Source organism: Strigops habroptila, chromosome 4 (genome assembly GCF_004027225.2).
Source record: "Strigops habroptila isolate Jane chromosome 4, bStrHab1.2.pri, whole genome shotgun sequence".
Lineage (NCBI taxonomy): Eukaryota > Metazoa > Chordata > Aves > Psittaciformes > Psittacidae > Strigops > Strigops habroptila.
Window position 1 is genome coordinate 64686593 of NC_046358.1, and position 21985 is coordinate 64708577.

General features: G+C 43.7%; 1 protein-coding gene and 1 long non-coding RNA gene across 10 annotated transcripts in view; one reads left to right on the forward strand and one right to left on the reverse strand.

Moving 5' to 3' along the window:
• The window catches only part of PRMT3 (protein arginine methyltransferase 3), a 67801-nt gene extending 59969 nt beyond the window's left edge, over nucleotides 1-7832 (reverse strand). For 6 of the 9 annotated variants that reach the window (XR_003990880.1, XM_030482004.1, XM_030482002.1 and 3 more), the window contains exons 1-5: nucleotides 7747-7831; nucleotides 7508-7649; nucleotides 6730-6812; nucleotides 5754-5803; nucleotides 3735-3837 (exon numbers count right to left, since the gene is read on the reverse strand). Coding sequence is in view for 8 of the 9 variants with exons in the window: in XM_030482004.1 (XP_030337864.1) it covers nucleotides 3735-3837; nucleotides 5754-5803; nucleotides 6730-6812; nucleotides 7508-7649; nucleotides 7747-7768 (400 nt within the window). In the remaining variant the exon portion in view is untranslated. Of the gene's footprint in view, nucleotides 1-3734; nucleotides 3838-5753; nucleotides 5804-6729; nucleotides 6817-7507; nucleotides 7650-7746 lie in introns of those variants that run through there. The other 3 variants (XM_030482001.1, XM_030482000.1, XM_030482006.1) reach the window with 2 other exon arrangements.
• LOC115606312 lies at nucleotides 4249-21431 on the forward strand. The gene is made up of 3 exons (XR_003990881.1): nucleotides 4249-4355; nucleotides 17154-17159; nucleotides 21419-21431. It is a non-coding gene; the product is annotated as an uncharacterized LOC115606312 (long non-coding RNA).
• The last annotated feature ends 554 nt before the right edge of the window (nucleotides 21432-21985 follow it).

Sequence of the window (21985 nt, forward strand, 5' to 3'; positions counted from 1 at the left end):
GAAGGGAAAGAGCTGTTTTGGTAGGAGGCTTGCCAGGCTGGTCAAGAAAGCTTTAAACTAGATGTGTTGGGGGAGGGGAGCATTGAGCCATCCCAACACTCCTGGTCAGTTGCCAGCACCTGTAATAAGTGCTTGGAGCGATGCAGAGATGTTCCAGCTGCCCCAGCCATTGAGTCGGCTGCATTTGGAGCTCAGCTAAGGTGCCTCTATACAAACACCCGTAGTATGGGGAACAAGCAAGAGGAATTAGAGATGTGTGCAAGGCTATGGGAATATGATGCCATTGGTATCACAGAAACATGGTGGGATGGCTCCTATGACTGGAGTGTCGGAATGGAAGGTTACAGGCTGTTAGAAAAGACAGGCCAGGCAGACGGGGAGGGGGCATTGCTATCTATGTCAGTGAGAGGCTAGAGAGTATGGAACTCTGTCTGGGGACGGGTGATGAGGTAACAGAGTGTTTGTGGATCAGGATCAAAGGGAAAACAGCAATGGAGGACATTACGGTGGGGATCTGTTACAGGCCGCCTGATCAAGAGGACTCTGTGGATGAAGCGCTCTACAGACAGATAGGAGCAGCCTCACGCTCACAGGCCCTTGTCCTCATGGGGGACTTCAACCATCCTGACATCTGTTGGAGGGACGGTACGGCCTGGCACAAGCAATCCAGAAGGTTCCTCGATTGTGTGGAAGACAACTTCCTCTTTCAAGCAACAGAGGAGCCGATGAGGAGAGGTGCCATGCTTGACCTCGTGCTCACCAACAGGGAGGGACTGGTTGGAAACGTGACGCTCCAGGGCAGCCTTGGCTCTAGTGATCACGAGATGTTGAGTTTGAAATCCTCAGGACAGTGAGAAGAGCATGCAGCAAGCTCACTGCCCTGGACTTCAAGAAAGCAGACTTTGGCCTCTTCAGAAACTCCTTAGTAAGGTTTCATGGGATACAGTCCTAGAGGGCAGGGGGGCCCAAGACTGCTGGTCGATATTCAAGGATCACCTGCTACGTGCTCAAGGGTGTTGCATCCCGACTAGAAGAAAGTGCAGCAGGAGGGCCAGGAGACCTCCATGGATGGACAAGGAGCTGCTGAGGAAACATAGAGGGAAAAAAGAAGCTTATAGAAGGTGGAAATGAGGACAGGCAGCCTGGGAAGAATATAGGAGCATTGCCGGGGAAGCTAGGGACCAGGTTAGGAAAGCTAAGGCCCAGCTAGAATTAAGTTTGGCAAGGGATGTAAAAGATAACAGGAAAGGATTCTATAGATACGTAGCAAATAATAAAAGATAGACTAGGGACAATGTGGGCCCTCTCCAGAAGCTATCAGGAGAACTGGCTACCATGGATTTGGAGAAGGCTGAGGTTTTTAATGACTTCTTTCCCTTCATCTTCACCAGCAAATGCTCTGACCACACCACGAAAGTCTTGGAAAGCAAATACAGGGACTGTGAGAATGAAGACCTTAGGCCCACTGTAGGAGAGGATCAGGTCTGAGACCATCTTAAGAACCTGAACGTGCACAAGTCCATGGGACCTGATGAAATCCATCCACGGGTCCTGAAGGAGCTGGCGAATGAAGTTGCTAAACCACTGTCCGTCATATTTGAAAATCCTGGCAGCCAGGTGAAGTTCCCGATGACTGGAAGAAGGGTAACATAATCCCCATTTTCAAGAAGGGGAAGATGGAAGACCGAGGGAACTATAGACCAGTCAGTCTCACCTCTGTGCCTGGCAAAATCTTGGAACAGTTTCTCCTGGAAAGCATGCTAAGACACATGAAAAACAACGAGGTGGTTGGTGACAGCCAACATGGCTTCACTAAGGGGAAATCCTGCCCGACCAGTTTGGTGGCCTTCTGTGATGGAGCCATGGAACTGATGGACAGGGGCAGAGCAGTTGACGTCATCTACCTGGACTTGTGCAAAGCGTTCGACACTGTCCCACATGACATCCTTGTCTCTAAATTGGAGAGACATCAATTTGAGAGATGGACCACTCGGTGGATAAAAAACTGGCTCGATGGCCGCACGCAAAGAGTTGTGGTAAATGGCTCAATGTCCAGTTGGAAACCTGTAACAAGTGGTGTCCCTCAGGGATCGGTGTTCAGACCAGTCCTGTTCAACATCTTCGTCGGCAACATGGACAGTGGGATGGAGTGCGCCCTCAGCAAGTTTGCTGACGACACCAAGCTGTGTGGTTTGGTTGATATGCTGGAGGGAAGTGATGCCATCCAGAGGGACCTTGACACGCTTGTGAGGTGGGCCAATGCCAACCTTATGAAGTTTAACCAAGCCAAGTGTAAGGTCCTACACCTGGGTCGGGGCAATCCCAGGCACTGCTACAGGTTGGGCAGAGAAAAGATTCAGAGCAGCCCTGAAGAGAAGGACTTGGGGGTGTTGGCTGACGAGAAGCTTAACATGAGCCAGCTTCAGTGTGCGCTTGCAGCCCAGAAAGCCAACTGTATCCTGGGCTGCATCAAAAGAAGCGTGACCAGCAGGTCAAAGGAGGTGATCCTGCCCCTCTACTCTGCTCTTGTGAGACCTCACTTGGAGTACTGTGTACAGTTCTGGTGTCCTCAACATAAAAAGGACATGGAGCTGTTGGAGCGAGTCCAGAGGAGGGCCACGAGGATGATAAGAGGGCTGGAGCACCTCCCGTATGAAGACAGGCTGAGAAAGTTGGGGCTGTTCAGCCTGGAGAAGAGAAGGCTGCGTGGAGACCTCATAGCAGCCTTCCAGTATCTGAAGGGGGTCTATAAGGATGCTGGGGAGGGACTCTTCCTTAGGGACTGTAGTGGTAGGACAAAGGGTAATGGCTTCAAACTTAAACAGGGGAAGTTTAGATTAGACATAAGGAGGAAGTTCTTTACAGTGAGGGTGGTGAAGCACTGGAATGGGTTGCCCAGGGAGGTTGTGGATGCTCCATCCCTGGCGGTGTTCAAGGCCAGGTTGGACAGAGCCTTGGACCACGTGGTTTAGGGCAAGGTGTCCCTGCCCATGGCAGGGGGGTTGGAACTAGATGATCTTAAGGTCCTTTCCAACCCTTACTATTCTATGATTTGCTAGAACCATGAAAGAAGGAGAACTCTTCTATGCAACTATAGTATCTTACACTGGGTTGGACCTGTGCAAGAGATGAAGATATTTTCAAAAGGAATTACTCCCTCCTTACTTAGAGCATACATATTTTAATAAATTATTTTAAAAACCTACATTTAGAAGTTTTAGAAGCTTGGTGAGATAGTGGAACAGGCTGCCCTGAGAAGCTGCGGCTGCCCCATCCCTAGCAGTGTTCAAGGCCAGGCTGGATGGGGCTTGGAGCAACCTGGTCTAGTGGAAGGCGTCCCTACCCGTGGCAGGGGTTTGGAACTAGATGACCTTTAAGGTCCCTTCCAACCTGTACCATTCTATGATTCTCTAATGATCTTCCAATTAGGTTTGGGTGGAGTGCGTCTCTGACCTACTTAATTATTACATACAGCATCTCCACTATGAACACCTTCTCTACAGTAAGTGAATACAGATAACAGGACAGAGCTATGGAAATCTTGGTCATTAAAAGCCAACATATAACATGGTAAAATTTTCAGAGTGTGGCTTAATGTCATGACTTCAGCTAGTATGTGGACTTTCTGATGTATGTAAGTCAATAATAGTGATGATGCTTATATGACATGAACTCTGCCAACACCACATTTACCCCACAATGCAGTACAGTCATACTGACAGATATTTATTTACCAAACTGAAGGAGGAGATCATCTTCTAGCTCTGGTTTAAAATATTCCTCTCCTTCCCAGGGCAGTGGGCTGCTGAGAGAACTCAAATATGGTCCTGTTGGTTTCTAGACAAAAACAGAAGAGAATGTAAGCTGTTTCTTCAAAAACACCTTCAATTTCATTCAACAAAATAAGGCAAAGATCTGTTCTTCCACACATTAAAATAAGCAGGGCATTATTAAAGCAGCTTTGTAGCAAAGGCTGAGAAAGATACCGCTTTAAAGCATGACTAGTGGGAACAGTAAATAAATCAACTTCTGGCTTCCATCCTGGCTCTGACAACCAGTATTCAGCACACTGCTGTGAGACTGAACTGAAATCAGCCTCCACCATCCACTGTCTCAAAGATTGGTATGAGAAGCTGACATGGGACTCCACTGTCCATTGTCTGAGAGATGGGTGGGAAGAGCCAAGATAAGACTTCACAGTCCATTATCTCAAGGATTGCTGACAAGACATGTGCAGTTGAAGAGCTGGCTGCAAGGCCAGCAAAACTGGATTGCACATGATCCACCAGGAATGTGCAGTACATGACATTAAGAATAGAGCTACTCCCCACAACACATAATAAAGGGGGAAAAAGGTAGCTGCTGTTGTGGCCACCCACCTCTGATGATGACTACGGACCCTGGAAGACACTCACCACCAAAGACAACGACTACGGACCCTCAGGATGCTGCTGGATCCACAGTGGTGACTATCTTTCTGCACTCTGAATTCTTGTTTAATTTCTATCCTTTTTTCCAACCTGTCGTACCACTATCCTTTTTATAACATTTTATAATAAACAAACCGATCAGTCAGAGTCCTTGACCTCGCTTGTGTCTTCATTTCACTCTGGGGATCACGAACGAAGTATTTCTGACACTGGCTTTTTCTCCAGTTGGACCCTGACAACTGCCGCTACAACCATAGTGACCAGAGAACAGTGTAAAACTACACCTATGAGCTAGTCGGTGTCCCAAAGGCCAGGAAGCTACAGGATCAGGGAATTCAGTATGAGCAGCAAGGCACAACACACTGACAGACATTGAAGGATACTTGCAGGATTAAACTGCTATCAGGAACCAAATTTATTCAGGTGCTTGCCTGTGTCAGACTTACAGCTTACAGCAGGGCTAATCAATAAAGCCAAGATACTCATCATGCCAAGTGTTTTTAAGCAAACAGCGCTGTAGTGACAAGCGTCAGAAATCATGTACTCTCTCTGGCTTGCATCTGGCCAGTTAATACTTTGCCAGGAAAGGAGAGGTGATATTCTGGACTTCAGTTTTTCCATTTCTGTGTTTACTCTCCATAACTAGTGATGTCTTAAATAATTTGAGGATTTAAGGTTTGAAGATTTAAGTGAAAAAATGCTTAATTAGGTAAGATGATGTTAAGTCTGAACCTAAACTTTCAGGGAACAACCAAGGAACATACTTCGAAGTCAGAGAATACACAAAATACACCCAGGCCTAACTTTAAACTGTAAGTTCTCATCAGCCTTCCTGCTTCTGTTATCATTTTAGCAGAGATTAATTTTAGGTTCTGTGACTTAAGGTGTTGTCCTTACTAACAGAGCAGTAGGGGTCTGGACAGCTCACATTCCCATAAGGGACTCTTTTATACCAGCACACACACAAGCACTGAGAAACTTCCCTTATTTAGAAGTAAACCCATTACTGGGGCAAGACAGCAGAGTCAAAGGCTGAGATAAATTAACAAAACAACATGATACTCTACAGCCTGGGCTTTTTGCAAGTCTGAACATCCTCTTCTGGAAATAATAAAACTCACATTAATTAAATATACTTAAAAATAACTTTACATCTAAATAAGCCAATTAATAGTTACCTTAATGCCTGTGATTTCTTATTTCTAGAAATAATAGGAATACCAAATTCCATACAGTTATTAAAAAAGGGCAAATTGAAAGCTTGGCATCTTAATTTCCCTTTCTCCAGACATAAATGACAGTAGTAGTATGTGGCACACCTACCTTTAATCTAACAAAGTTTATTAGTTTAACGTATCCATAAAAATCAAGTCCTGAAAAGAAAGAAAGGAGAGCGTGAGGAAAAGAGGGACAGCTTATGTTACAGAAAAACACACACATCTTACAATGATATGAATACTAATTACTTGATCAGTTGGCCAGTTTCCCCTTGAGTTGTACATCATTAACTAGTGCAGCCTTCCTATCTTAAGTTTGCCATCTGCGTTTTTCTTCTCCTTACGACTAAACCAGGAAACTGTCACCCTCAGGACAAATACATTTGCCACAAATTAAGAATGGAACCCATGAAAACATGGACTATGAACATGGATTTCATTCATTTGGCACACAACTAATCAGGACAACCACATTTATCTCCTACTAGACACCCTGCTGATATTTTAGGCTGTTAAGCCCCTTTGTATTTTTAGCTTTCTGCTTAATAAAATGGAATACAGACCAATATTGATTTAAAACCTTGCTCAGAAATAACAGTAGTTTAAATAGCGACCCCCTGCACATACATCCTCCTATTTCCACTTTCTTCCTTCAGTCACTACCTTGGCCTAAATACATGACAGCTTCAATTGAAAGTCAAGGTTAAACTTCACTTTTAAAGAATGAAACAGAGATTGAAGGGTATATCTTCCTGTGATCACCTGGGGGAACATAAGCCAAGACTGGAAACAGCTTAAAAAACATCAGCAGTATCAAGCAGACAGTGGGGACTGAGCACAAGCCAGAAGAGATCAATCTTATTTTTGTTACTAGTTGAGAGCTTTACCAAGAGATAAAGCACATGGGAAGCTGCCAACATAAAGATAACACATAAGCACTCTTCTACAATAACTTCCCTTGTTCAATCATGGAATCTCCAGCTACAACCAGGAAGTCAGTTAGGAACAAACTAATCTTTGCATTTTATTTTAAGTGAGATGCTGGTATGTAGGAGGAAATGACGAGTCATGAAAAATCTTACCATGTTTCTGGATCACATCACAAACATTGAACTCATGCTCTGCTTTGCAGTGGGAAAACACATCTTCAGCAGAAGTAAACAACCTGTAAATAGCAAGTTATTACGCATGCAGTATTAGCACATTGAGAAGTTGGAACACACTTAGAAACGTTTGCTATGCTCTGTTTTGACCTGCTAGGCAACGTGTTCAGAACACATCATTTCTGCCTTTTAGAAAGGATGAACATGCACTTGCTCACAAAAAAACTTTTACCTTGTTTGCAGAACATTTTACACCAAAAGGTAAGAAATGCAAAAACTCTGTTTGACAAAACCACAAGCACTATTAACCTTCAAAACTTCCTTAAGTGCAGAGACAGCATTAAACCCAAAATCTAAGAACTGCACAGAGTTGGCCAGTGAGGTTTGCTGCATCACAATGAAAGTTAACATCTATTTCCCTACAATGGAAAAAGATGCTGGAGAGAACTCAAGAGAGAAGCCTTCATGCTGCTTCAGAGGGAGGAAAAGGGAATTACCCCCTTCCTATATCTCTCCCTCCTTTAGCGTGGATTTAACAGCCCTCTGGCTCTAGAGAGGCTACAGCACATAGATATAAACAACGTATTATTCATGTCCGTGACACGGCTGCCCCCGCGGGCCGGGTGTGGGCACTCACGCCCCAGGCCCCCCTCCTTCTCAGGAGCTCCACAGGTACCACCGCACCTCGGGACCGCCCCCCTCGACCAACAGTGGGGACAACGAGAGCACACTGCGGCCCCGGGGGTAGCTGCCTAACCTGTCGCAGAAAAGGCAGCGAGCCCGCAGGCCCTCAGTGGTGCCTTCTTCCTCCTCCTCCTCCTCCTCCTCTTCCTCCTCCCAGGCTTCCTCACCGTCGGACAGCTCAGGCATCTCCTCGTCGGCGGGGGGCACGGCGGTCCCTGTGGAGCCGACAGCAGCGGACAGTTACCGACGGGTGCCGGGGGGGTGATGGGGGTGGGAAGGGAAACGGGAAGGAAGCGGACCCCCGATACCTACCCGGCACCCACTGGGTCCCCATGGCCCCGCCACCGCCACACGTGCGCCGCTTCCGGGCAGCGGCCCCGCCCCGCCCGCCGACGTCAACGCGGAAGGGTGGGCTAAGGGGGGCTAGCGCGCCCCCTGGCGGGGAATGGCGTCACTGCTGCTGACGTCCCCGACCGTTACGTTTCAAACGCGCGCAGTGAGGGCAGGGAGAGCTGGGGCGGCGCCATTTTGTGGGGCGAGCTGTGGAGAAGGGCGGGAACGCAGCTTCCGCTTCAGCGCTGCCCTCGCTGAGGCGGCCGCTCGTGTGGTAATGCCTGATAGCGAGAAAAGCAGTCGGACAGATAAAGGGTCACCCCTCAGCCAGCCTAAAACACAAGAGATTATTTCTGCCCGGAGGTGGAATCGTACGTTGTGCCCTTGAGAGGCGACTGGCAGCTGGGTTTCTTTTTTTCCACAAATAGTGTTGCTGTGATGGGAGAGTTAAATGAAAGAACACACGACTACCAGCTTTTAAACAAAGTTCAGCAACAGGCTTTTGTAACTGAGGGAAATGCAGACGTTAAAAAAGTGGTTTAAAAAAAATTACATAGCAAAACAAAGCTTATGCATCATCTGAAAAAGACAGTATTTAACATCTGAGGCAGGTTAACAAACCTAGTTTGTTACCTCTCTTCATAGAATCCCAGACTGGTTTGGGTGGAAGAGACCTTAAAGCTCATCCAGTTCAGACCCTCTGCCATAGGCAGGGACACCTTCCACTAGACCGGGTTGGTCCAAGTCCTGTCCAACCTGTCAGGTATGGGGCAGCCACAGCTTCTCTGGGCAACCTGTGCCAGCGCCTCAGCACCTTCACAGGGAAGAACTTCTGCCTAAGAGCTCATCTGAGTCTCCCTCTGACAGGTTAAAGCCATTCCCCCTTGTCCTGTCCCTACAGACCCTTGTCCAAAGCCCCTCTCCAGGTTTCTTGTGGCCCCTTTAGGCACTGGGAGCTGCTCTAAGGTGTCCCCTTAATGAGCCTTCTCTTCTCCAGGCCGAACAAGCCCAGCTCTCTCAGCCTGGCTCCAGAGCAGAGCTGCTCCAGCCCTTGCAGCATCTCCATCCCTTTGTCTGGACTCGCTCCAACAGCTCCATGTCTCTCTTGTGTTGTTGCCCCAGAGCTGGACACAGGACTGCAGGGGGGGTCTCCCCAGAGTAGAGGGGCAGAATCCCCTCCCTCAATCTGCTGCTTATGCTGCTTGTGATCAGATCACATACCATAGAATCACAGAACAGTTTGGGTTGGAAAGGACCTTACAACCATCCAGTTCCAACCCCCCTGCCATGGGCAGGGACACCTCCCACTCTTCATCCACTCAGTTAGCAAAGTTAGAGTGCCTCTGCCTCAGCACTTCAGGAGATGCAGTGTGTACTTTAAAAGCTGATATGCCAAACTCCCTCCGTTCCCACACTTTGGTCCACATCACAGCGTGGCCTCAGAATGCGTCAAACGGGTTCCTTTTTCAAAGGAAACCTCCAGGCTGCTCCAGGACTGCAGGCCATGGGACCAAACTACAGCTTCTAGCCCAAAATTAAAATCTTGGAGCATCCAGGCACCATGCTTTCAGCACCAAAGCAGACATGGCAATAATCTCTTCCCTTGTCATCTCCAATATTATGTTTCATAAGAAGCTATTCTACATTATATTTATTTTAGAAAGGCTTAGTCTGCAACAGTAATCAATTCAATGGGTAGCAGTCAGCATTAGCGTAGGTACCACGTGCTGGCTAGTACATGGCAGTTATTGTTGCTCAGCAGAGGGACCACCACTGTTATCATCATCACAGGTTGTGGTCATTTCTAGAGGGATGGAGCCAAGGGAGAGATTCTAGTCTCTGTTTCAGTGTGCAAAGCGTCTGTTTTAGTGTGCAAATTCGGTGGTCTTTGCTGAGCATAAAATTACAGAGATTTGAATTTATTGGTAAGAAGAAAAAAAAAGGAGGGGGAATGCAGAATTCAAGAAGAAAACCTGAAAATCTGAATTTACTTGTCTGGATTACAATCTCTGATTTCTGATCTGTACTTGTCAATCTGTCCCATGTATCTTAATTTTCCATTTCGCTTACCCTCCTATCTCTCACAGCTAGCAAAGGAGGCTTTTAAGTATGGTACTAATTAACCAGATTAGTCATGGTTAGTAATAGGTAAATCCAAAAGGACACAAAAATCTCAATATGGAAACTGGTATTAGATAAGACTAGAGTGACAGGTTTGCAAAATGATCTAAGAGCAACTAAATCAGAATCCTTCATAAATTCTGCTTTGTATTTCGTTTTTAAATTCTATATCCATTCAGAATTACTTCTAGAAGTATGACGAGATAACATCAATTCTGCAAACCCTGCTCAGTGGTGTAAACCAATGCTCCTTATGGAATGGTTTCCTTACACAGCTACTCAGTACTACTCACAGAATTAGTGCAAAATGCTGGCCAAATGCTGCGTATGTTGAGCATACATAAGAAATCGAGGCAAGACAGGTGCTTCTATCTTCATGAAAGGAACAGAAGTGACATAGAACAATTATCCCTATTTTTCATCTACTCTTGCTCAAGCAGCTAATCACAGAAATAGATTTAACAGCCACTGCTCTGTCAGGAATGCCTGGGCTGATAGCAGCAAAAGCAGAAACAGCAGCTGCTTTGGTTTTTACTGGAATTCTCCCCCACCGAAGGGGCAAGGGGTCACTGATTGCATACTCTTTGCTCCACTGCACACCCTCAGCTATTGTTGAGTCCACTCAGAGACTGAATGTGCCGCACAGCCTTGTAACTGAACTTTCTTCTTTATTATGGTGTGAATTAAGATTCTCCATAAGTACAAAGCAGCTGCTCATTTGGGTCAATATATACAACATGTTGGGTGAAGACTGTATGAAACCCTGCAGGAGAAGAGGTTAACTTACACCAGTACTGCTTGAAATATGATCATCTTTGTTACAATCTCCTAATCCTTGTAAATGGATTTGCATGGTACAGGAAGATTTACAATGTAATGGATTACTATTTCATAATCCAGGCCAAGGGGAAGAAACTTCAAATATTTACCATTTTTTACTGCATTTCAAAATTTTTTTCCCCTGATCTGGAAGCACAACAATGGGGAGGTTGTTAGAGAGTGTTTGCACACAAAATATAGTGTCAACATATCACACATGGGTTTTGTTTTCTCGGGATTTCCAACCATGTGTAACTTCATTCTCCACCTGCGTCACTCTTTTTTGTGATCACGGTGCTTGTCATTATGCAAAAGCAAAAAAGGAATGTTAACAGTAATCACACAGGAAACAAATGAAACATTTTTGAGCATGCTATTATTAAATAGCTATGACTTTACCCTGTGTAATCAATCAGAAAAAAAAAAATACAGAGAGAAAATGTTTCAAGTTTAACATTAAGAAGCCAAATTACTTCTTAGTCACTGTGTGGTCAGAGTTATATTTGTCCAATTTTAACCACTCAAGGTCATCAACAGACAAATGCACAGAACCAAACTCAAGACTGAAGACTGCTTTTCAAAAGCATTTTCTATCTAGAAAGTCCAAACCGTCTGAGATTTTACACTACACCCCTTGGATACTAAACCCATCCTGCTACAGACAAGTGCCAAGAATGACACTCCCCAAAGCACAGAGTATGATCACAAACACTCTCTTACACTCAGTCCTCCCATCACAATGTGTTGCTTTATTAAATTAATGATGGAAACTGTAGCAAGCAGTCTAATAGCAGAGAGTGGTTGTTTCATTAAGACTTTAGGATGTGTAGCCATGAGGAGGTTCTCAAAGCTGTTACTTCCCTACATTGCACAGCAATGAACAGCATAGCTGCAGCAGTAAGAGGTACAGAAACTTCACATTTTGCAAGTAAATTATCATTAACGCCAGTGACTCCTTACACCTTTATTACCCTCTCAGCTGAAGGGGGAATTCAGACTTGGTTAAAATACATAAGATGTTGGAATGATGTAAATGAAACATTAATAAGAAAACTGGAGTGCCAGTTAGTATACAGAGGGAATAAGCTGTAGTCAAAAAAGAGTTTTTATTCCCACCATCAGGAAAAATGACTAATATTGAAAGCAGAATTGCTAATCTGAATTTACACGCTCAGTCAGTTTAGAAGTTTCATAAAATGATGGCCATATTCCCCTTAATAAAAATCTGAATGAAAATAACTGACAGATATAAAATAACTGGGCAAAGCTCAGGGAACCCTGTGTAGGGCTAACCCTGAAGGTTGGATTAGGCTTAAACTAGAGAGAGAAAGCTTAGACCTGTAGCTGAAGTGAGGCTTGAAGTGGCTGCCAAAGTAAAGAGTAGGCTGCAGCAAAGTGTGGGACTCAGGATGTTATAGAGGTGATCTTTAGTCCCCTGCGTTCTTTCCCCCTTTTCTCTCCTTTAACATTAAAGCAGCATTTCTCAACCTGTCAGCAAGGCAAAGGAAATACAAACATCACCTTCTCCCCTAATTTCTTGAATCAGATCAGCAAACTGACTAGATGGGCTGTTATCTTTCCTCTGATGTTTAATCCCTGACAGACAGGCTGGTTAAACCAGTACACTTCAGCACTTAGTCAGCAGCTTGGAGGAACAGCAAACAGCAGGAATGTAGAGCCAGAAGCGTAGCAGTGTTGGTACAAATACTGCGAGTGTCCATTTTCAGTGAAGGATTGAGCAAAACTGGTCTCTGCCATTAGAACAAATCCACGGTGTAGAAAGAGAAGTGCTACTACCTTGAGATAAAATACATTTATGCACCTGCAAAAGTGCCTTCATAAGAAGTGCATTGTGTGGCAGCTTGAGGAATGCAGGACGATTTCAGGTGCTACAGACCTCTGGGATCCAACTGAGATAACTCAATCAGATAGTGTTAAAAGAATAATAAAATACTTAGAGGTGTAGAAAAATCAGTCATCTTAAGATTTACTTTTACTGTTTAATGTCCAAAGGGTAAATGAAAAGAATAAAATAATCCTAAGTATCTTAAGGCTAAACCAGTGTTCACAGAGAAAGTATTGTAAGGAATTCAGACTTTTCTATCTGTTAATATCTGTGTTTGGTACAGAAGAAAATATCTGGATATAAATGGCTGTAAAGATAAACTATGAAAGAAATCCTATCCCCTTTCATAGTAAAATGAAATGTTGACCTTAGATCATGTTTTTACCATAAAAAATGTGGTTGCTATTAATTCCCAGTAAGAAAGCAAGTGAGGACAGGTAGCAGCTAACAGGCCAAACTCGTGAAACTCTGAGGGCTGTGCATTGAAAACAAACCCAAAAAAGCAACGATTTGGCATTAATGGTTTTTAAATATCTACAGGATACTTGGTGTCGCATCAGCATTGTTTATTAAGCATTTAGTGAACTCTGGATGTAAATACCCAGATGAGTTATTTTGAAACAAAAGCCCTTCTTGTGAGGGGCTGAGCATCTAAGAATGTTAAGTTCACCAGAACCAGCTCTGGTCCGAGTTCATGAGGAGTAAAAGATCAAAGACGGGAAACTTGCGGTGTGCCAGAACATAAAGGCTTAAATTGTTTGAGCTCGAAATAGCAATGTTGGAGCTGAAGAAAAATTTAGAAATCATAAATGAAAAGAGCATTAGTGAAAGTTTTCATCACTATTTCAGGAATCTACTGCTTAGTGCCTAGATTTCCAAGGGCATGATAAGAATGCCTTGAAAAGCAGAACTAAAATGCAAGCAGAGGAAGAGTGTGATATTTTGTAGAGTCCACTTTTCCTGAGTTGTGACTCCCCCAGCAGAATGAGGAGCAATATTGATGATCACAAGCAGACAAAACCAAGTTAGAAATCGTAGAATTCCAGACTAGTTTGGGTTGGACTGGAGCTTAAAGCTCATCCAGTTCCATCCCCCTGCCACAGGCAGGGATGCCTTCCACTGAACCAGGTTGCTCCAAGCCCTGTCCAACCTGGCCTTGAACACTGCCAGGGATGGGGCAGCCACAGCTTCTCTGGGCAACCTGTGCCAGTGCCTCAGCACCCTCACAGGGAAGAACTTCTGCCTAAGAGCTCATCTCAATCTCCCCTCTGTCAGTTAAAGCCATTCCCCCTTGTCTTGTCACCACCTACCCTTCTAAGAAGTCCCTCAAATCAGGCATAGGACCACATCCACTGACAGTGTTTTTCTTGCAAAATTACTTTTCCAAGAAAGATGGAAGGGGGTATCCATCACGTGGCATGTTTCAAAGATAAATTTCGTAGTTAACTGGAATTAATTCAGTTGCCTGCAGCAAAGGATGTGCTATTTTACTTTTGTTTCTATATCTAGAAAACCGGAGAGACTTATACCATGATTCTGACAACACACACATTGGGAATATGTCATGAGTTCAAGGTTTTGAAAGATTCACGGCAACAAGTCAGTTAAATCTTTGTAGAGGATCTATAAACAAATAATTTCTTTATGTTACTAGTATCAAAAAGAGAGTTACTATCTCTTGGTGTAAACTAGATACCAGACAGTTTGGGAAAATTGTTTTTTCAGAAACAATCTCACTACCTCAAAGGCTTCTCCCAGAGGTCTAAAGTATGTAGGAAGGAGGAAACAGAATGACTTACCCTGCACAAATAATGCACGTAAACAATAGCAAAATGTAAATGTTCAATCAACCAATTTTTAGGGCAAGAAAACTATCCACTGTGAATCAAGAAATCATTAAATAAGATTTTTGGGCCAGTTTTTTAAAAGTTCTCTTAGTTTAGCTTTCTTATTGACAGATTTTTGCCTCATTTTCAGTTCATTTCTGAAAACTAAAACTGCACAAAACTAACATAAAAATGGAAATATCTTTTGGTAAAACTGCAAATTCTCCTGATAAATATTAATTCCCACTTCTTTAAAAGGTGCTTGTTTGAGGTATAATAAGTAGTAGCTATGTGTGTTAAATCTCCCATTCTTTGGAGCAGCTTCTTTAAAGAAAAATAAACCAGCCAATGAGAAGTGCCTAGACCGACGCTGTCTCCCTCGGTTAATCCAAGGCCAGTAGAAGGATAATTTGATTAAACTGAGACCCTAATTTATTTAGCTTTAGTTCTGGATCAACCTCTTCTTAATAGAGTGCTGTCGTCTGCAATTGTTTGATGAAAATTAAAGTGACATAAATACCATGGGACTTTTTCAATCTGATTAGTCAGCTAACTTGCATCAATACTACCCCAGCCATCAGGCGCTGGCGTCCTTCCTTTCACCAGCCTTACTAACAACTGACAAGTTCTCCTTGAAGACTAGGCACCCACGCTGCCACTCAGACCCCCACACTTAACCCATCATCTGCCCTCAATGGGTCTTGTTTGACAAGGTGCCCACACCTTTTTCCATTGCTGTTCATCAGACAAAGCTAAATATTGTTTTATTAGCAATCAATAGCCTGTTAATCCCAAACGATTTCACAAATCCACTGAGCCCTCAAGCTGATTATAAACGTTTGGGGTTTGGTTGTTTTTTTTTAAGCTGCTAAATTTCTTGATGGATTTTCTCCTCTCCTCCCAACCCTTCTGCTCTGATATCGGACACTGTAGCTGGTAAGCAAAGCCAGAAAAGCAAAAAAGCTCTGTTGTTTTTAGTGTTGCCTTTAACTGGACATTTAAAAATGTCAAAGTTTCACAGTTTAAACATCATCAAACCTATGCCATCAAACCTTCAGCAGATTTACTAGCTCCTCCATTTCCAATCCATCAGTTTAAAATCTCTTAAAGAATAAGAGAGCTTCTGAGCCTCCCCTTTTCTTTTTGTAGGAAGATGGTAAATTCTTGCTTAGTCTGTGGGCTGGAGGACTAAGGAGTGAGAGAAAGAGAAGTAAGCTTCTTTTATTTCCAATATATGAAATACTAACAAAGCTAGCTCTTGCACTATTGAACGGGCTACCATTCATGTCCAAGGCACAGGTGCAGGCATGGGCATGCCTGGTACACTCTGATGATCCCTTTGTTTGCACATTGGGTCATGGCTATGTCTTCTGTGAGGCACAAGGAGAACAGTATTACAAACATGCTTCCTCTTGGATTACCCATCCTCGCCTATGCCTGTCAGCCTGCTTTTGCCCCAGAGTCGCTGATCATGATAGCTGCTAATAAAATGATAGTTCACCTATGTGGTGCAGTATAAATCACTGGGTGAAGGCAGACAGGCAGTATTGGTAGACACACGCTGAAGCTCCCAGGAACAGGATGCTGATTTTCAAGGCCTGGTGAGCTGGCTTTGCAAGTCTAGGTTCTTCTCTGCATGTCCCTGCTGAAGTGAGTTTCTGTATAACCTGCTCCTGTTAGAAATCATAACATTTAATTAATAGAAGATTAATCAAGTTTCAATCAATATATATAGAGAGTATTTAGACTTATTGATTTGGTTGATTTGTGTTTTATTAAGTTTGTTACTAAGTCAGAGAAGTTTGGTAACTAGGGTGTGGACACTGATGTACAAGACTATCCAAGCGATATCCCTATAAGGTGATGGTCTGGTAGAAACAGTACTTTACAGATTACTTTAAAGCAGAACTTTTAAGATAAGAAACGAAGATGCATACCAGTACCAGTCAGAGGGAGATAAGAAGAATGCTGGTGCAAGCACCATCATTGGAACCTACCCAGGACTCAAAAGGTGAAAAGTACACAGCGAGGAAGACGTCTTACTTCATCTGAGGAAGACTACTTACTTCATCTGGAGACCCCTGCCCACGACCACCAGGAGGCACTGCGCAAGTGCAGAACATATGGAAATGACTTTTGTACTCATTATAATACGAAGCGGGGATAGGTCATGAATATGTATCAGCATATTGGGAAAGGTGATGCATATGTAATACTTTACAGGATAAATTGTAAGCACGTTGTGACGGTCTTTGGAACCAGATTTGGGTGCGTACCCCTGGTTCCCGGGGCCTTGAAATAAAGCACCACATATAACCTCCTTGGAGTGGTTATGTGTTCTTCTCTCGGCTAACACTCCCCCTGCAATAACAGGAAAGAAGGGTTGTAGGCAAGGTGATGCCTCAGCAACATTACACATACCCTGCCTGAATCAAGTCTTGAAATTGGCCTTGACTCTTCACTAGAAGACGGTTAACTCTAGTAAAGTCCTTGTTGACACTGCACGAGTTAACTGAAAAACAACATAGGCTAAACACATATTTGTGTGGGGACTTAACATACCCAAATTGTGTTTTAAGTAGAAGGGGAAAAGTTATTTCAGCTGATATAATCCTCTGAGAGGTCTATTGAAACAAAACAAATTTTCTTAGTCATCAGCATTGACAACAGAGTACCACTTCTGAAACAGACTGTAAATGTAATTTCAAAGGCAACATTTCAAATCAGTAACTTCCAGAAATTGACACAATTACTGTGAATGCATCTGCTTGGAGTGTAATGTTAAAATAGCTCCAGCTTTGTCTGTTCAGTATGTTTTGAATGGCTCTTTCATATAAGCTCAGGTCTTTTATGGGTTTATTTCAAACTCTTCTTTCAACAAATTTTTCTGTTAGGAGAAATATCTATCCTACCAAAAATATTCATCAAAACACTGGAACATACTGACAAAAAATATACCTACTTGTAATTTTCATAAATGATTGACATCTTAAATGTCAGACATTATTTTTGTGTAATAATGGGGTGAAAAAAATGCCACTGATATCTTAATCTTCACCTAGTCATTCTGGAAGGAATATTTGAACATCTAAAAACACGTAGGGAATGAAACCTCAAAGATTTTCATTGACAGCACAGTAAGAAATGCACCATCATCATAAAGAGGTGCTAAAGGCTGAAAATCAGAAAGAGTTCTTGCTGCACTGTGAGGTCTGGGTATGTCCAGACTGCAGTAGCCTCTACAAACTGACTTAGGAATTGAAAGGAGTCTATCCACTCTTTATCCACTCTATCATCTTTTATCTTTACCCACTCTAACACTGCACTCTTTGAAGTACCCCACTACCCCATGGACAGAGAGCTTTTCAATTCTCACCCAGAATACTTGTCTTTAAAGTTCTTTAGTGTTCTGTTTTTAATGCAATGTATTCTACAGGAAAAAGTAAGACAGTAGCTGCAGTGGCTGCATCTACCAAAGCATTTTTTGTGTTGGCGCAGCATTATGGTTTTGGAGTGATTCCCGTTTCTGATTTGTCACTTGGATCTGCAGAGCACTTCTGCTGGACACACTTCAGATTCTTTTCAGAAGATGCTAAACCAGAGCCTCTACTCCAGGTGCACACCAAGTATGCCCTGCAATAGAACTGAGGGTCTGAACCAACAACTGCTGTTCAGACAGCTCCAAACAAATGTAATGCAGACAGCAAATTCAAGGGGCCAGACTAAACCCAATCCAGCCTAGGAACTTCTTGAACTTAGAATCATAGAATGGTTTGTGTCAGAAGGAACCTTCGAGGATCACCTAAGTCCAATCTCCCTGCAATGAGCAGCGACATCTTCAACTAGATGAGGTTGTTCAGAGCCCCATGCAACACAACCTTGAATAGTTCCAGGGATGGGACATCTACCACTTCTCTGTGCAACCTGTTCCAGTGCCTCACCGCCTTTCAGAGTAAGGGATTTCTTCCTAATATCTAGTCTGAAACTACTCTTTTTAGTTTAAAACCATCAGCCCTTGTCCTACCATGATAGGCCCTATTAAAAGGTTTGTCACTTTCTTATAAACCCCCTTTAAGTATTGAAAAGCCGAACTCTTCGTGGTGTAGATGTAAAAGCTCCTGCATCTCTTGCTTCTGTTTATTGATTAAACATCCCTGGCAGTGTTGAAGGCCAGGTTGGATGGGGCTTGGAGCAACCTGGTCTAGTGGAAGGTGTCTCTGCCCATGGCAGGGGGTTGGAACTGGATGAGCTTTAAGGTCCCTTCCAATCCAAACCAGTCTGGGATTCCATGATCTGCTCCTAAGATACCACCAACTAATATAAACATAACAATTTTTGCTGTCAAGCAGAGCACACTATTATTCCAGAGTTCTTCCCCAGAGGAGTAATCCCTGTAATTCATGACAAATTGTCACGAATTAGAGTAGTTCCTCTGATGTTTCACTTGGTGCTAGGGGTCACCTGCCTCTGCAAACTGAGTGGTAGCGTTCATTGACACTTATGCACTGATACAAGATTTAGGTCACCCAACTTGTTTGCTGGAACTCTTTGACTGGTAGCCAAATCATGCAGCTGGGAGCTGAGGCAGATGCTCAGCTGCTGTCGTCCAAGTCACATGAGCAGGAAGGAGATTTACTGCTTTGCTCAAGTTCCCCAAACCAGTGGCTCATTTCTTTGGCAACTGGAACACACTGGAGATGACAGTTATGCAGTTTTGCTATTAATTGATTAGGCATTTTTGTTTCTTCACTGTGGGTTTACGTAAATATGACTTGATTTCTTTAATGGCCATATCATTTGTGTGCTGAGGTTTTGTCATCTGAACTTTAAACTGCCAGAACCAAATAACGTGGCACTCAGGGAAGCTTGAAACCAAATTCTAGACCCAGATTCATGGAACGTAATTCCTAGGCAGATTCGTCTGGATATACAGTGATTCAATAAAATTAAAATTGGGTCTCAGGGGCTGTAAAGATAGTGGCTTATTTTGACTTTCAGCTTCCACGCTTAGAAGTATCTGACAATAAATAATTCCTCTATTAATATTATTTTCACTTTTGTCCCTGAGAAGAAATCTGGGATTTCTTGAAACCATGAAAGATTCTGTCTTCAAAACATTTCAAGGAATAAGAATTACCACTTTTATGTTATCATTGCAGTAAACCTGGCGCAACTCCCTGCAACTAATCCTTTGCTGGTTTATCCCACATCTGTCCTCTCCAGGATCTGTCCTGTTTATCCCTTATCAGCAACACTGAATCAAGTTTGAGGTTCAGTCTCCCATTTCCTTCTTTCACTGCCTGCACACTTTATTGCTGTTCTGCTAGGTACAGGTCTCTGCACTTGCCTTCTAGGAACCAACTCATTTTGAAGAGACATTACTGAGATGTACTGGCATAAGAGGGAGGAAAGCCTTACTCAGTGTGTGGCTTGGACTACTTCAGTGGGGAAGTGCAAGGCCCTCCTGATTTGTATACGGCACCAGACGGCACTCTGTAACAAGCAACAACTCTATATATTCATATAGGTTTTCCTATACCACTTACTTACTCTTGCAGGCCACTGTGTTTCCTTTTAAGTGCACGACATCTCGTTTTGAAATGAGTTGCTCTTCTTATTCCTAGCCTTTCATGAAAAGACTGGTCTAGACCTCAGTTTTTCTGATGCTCAGGAGCTATTTTGTTTCTAGGCTAGCAGGTGGATGGAGCCACCGTGCAGGTACAGAGATGGGAGGGCAGAACCATTCACTGCTCAGGACACTGCAAGACCACTCTGCTGCAAGCTGGACGAGGGGAAGGGACTGCTGGGAGACTCTTTGTTACCCACCATTTCATGTCCCTGCAAAACCATTTGAATTAGTCTCTGGGCTGTTCAATGTAGCTGTACCTGGCAGAGCCAACACCACTGGAGTGTGCTGGCTAAACCCCACGGGCTTATTGCTGGCTCCAGCAGTGGTTATATGAGGACTGCATGGAGATCTCGGTCTTGTACATCCTGGTTTTCAGAGGTTTCAGCCTGAGCCCTTCCTTTCTGCTTTCCAGAAATCCCTGAATTTGCTGAACTCAGCATTTGGGGTGGTGAAAATAATTAACTGAGCAACCTCACATCTGTGGCAGGAGCTTTCTACCCCTGGATGTGTTGTCAGTGGTGGCTTTCAAATCCAAACAGCCATGAAATGGTCAGGATCCCTGAAGTCTTTACACGAGGCTCCACTGGAGCCTGAACTGGCTGCCTGTAAAAGCAGAGTATCTTGCAAAGCTTCCAAAACGTTTGGGCAGTGAATGCGTAGTTGGAAAAAAAAACACTCTGGTTTGGACTATCCACTTTTTCTGTATGCTTTGGGTGAAGCTGAGAGCAAAATCTGCCCTAAGCAGGCAGAGTTGGGGTTTTTTATATATATATATACATATATATATATGTGTGTGTGTGTGTGCTTCTCTAAGTAGCCAGGCACAGGAATAATTTTGTTCCTTTTGCTTAACATACATAGTACAAAACTAGACTCTTCCTCTGTACCGGAGCTGTGTTTCCCGAAATCTTTCCCTTTCTACACACGATTTCCCTGCTGTGGACGCAGGAGGGCAGTGCAGTTCTGATTTGGATTCAAACCTCTATGCCGGAGATGGTCTTCAACATAAAGTAAGCTCAGCCCAAATCCAGGCAAAGTCTCTGCTCCTGTTAAAGGGTAGCTTCTACTCTTTCCTTCATTATTATACTTGGCAACCCACTTGTATTTGCACTTTTTTAAAGAACTCTATCTTCCTCAAGCTCTGCATGTGCAGCAAATAGCTGTATTGTCAAAGAAAGGGGGGAAAACAGGAAAAAAGCGGGGGAGGGGCGGCGGAAAGAAAAGAAGAAAGAGGGGGGAGAAAGAAGGGAAGAAAGACAGGAGAGAAGGTGGAGGGGGGGAAGAAGGAGAGAAAGAGAGGAGAAAAAGGAGAGAGAAAAAGAAGGGAGAAAAAAGGGGAGCAAAGACGGGGGGGGGGGGGGAGGGGAAGGTGGCAATTATTCCCTAGGTGTAAGGAAGTGGCTCCATCAGCGCTCCTGGGAACCGAATCCTGGCAGCTGCTGATCACCCATAACGGCTCTGGAGTCCTGGCCATTTGTGCATGCTCTGGCCTCCCTGGGCTGAGCTCAAAAGCAGACCCAGCATGTCTGAAATCGAGCTTTCCAAACGCACCAGGTAACGGCTCTGCAAGACAAAGCTTTTCAAATTTCTTCCAGACTGCCATCAGGATTACCATGTAACTAATACGCTGAATACCCATTTCAGCTAAGTGGGTGGTTAGTGCAGCAGCCTTTCACCCACAGCAAAAGGAGCCCATCCTGAGTTTGAGATTAAAATAAAATCAAATAGTCTTGCTTTCTTACATGTCTCTGTCTTTTTCAGCATCTTAACAACTGTATTATCAATCATAAGCAGAGCCTATCAAGAGAATTCAATAAAAAGGCAGTGCTAGAGAATGCAAGTGTACTGAATTGGGGGGGTGGGGAGGGTGGGGGGTGCAAACGTCATTGCTAATGGCATTAATTGCTTACTGGCAAAAACATGTGAAATAGGTAAGGGAAATAAACACTTTTTAAAGTGATTTTTTTTTTTCCTGAT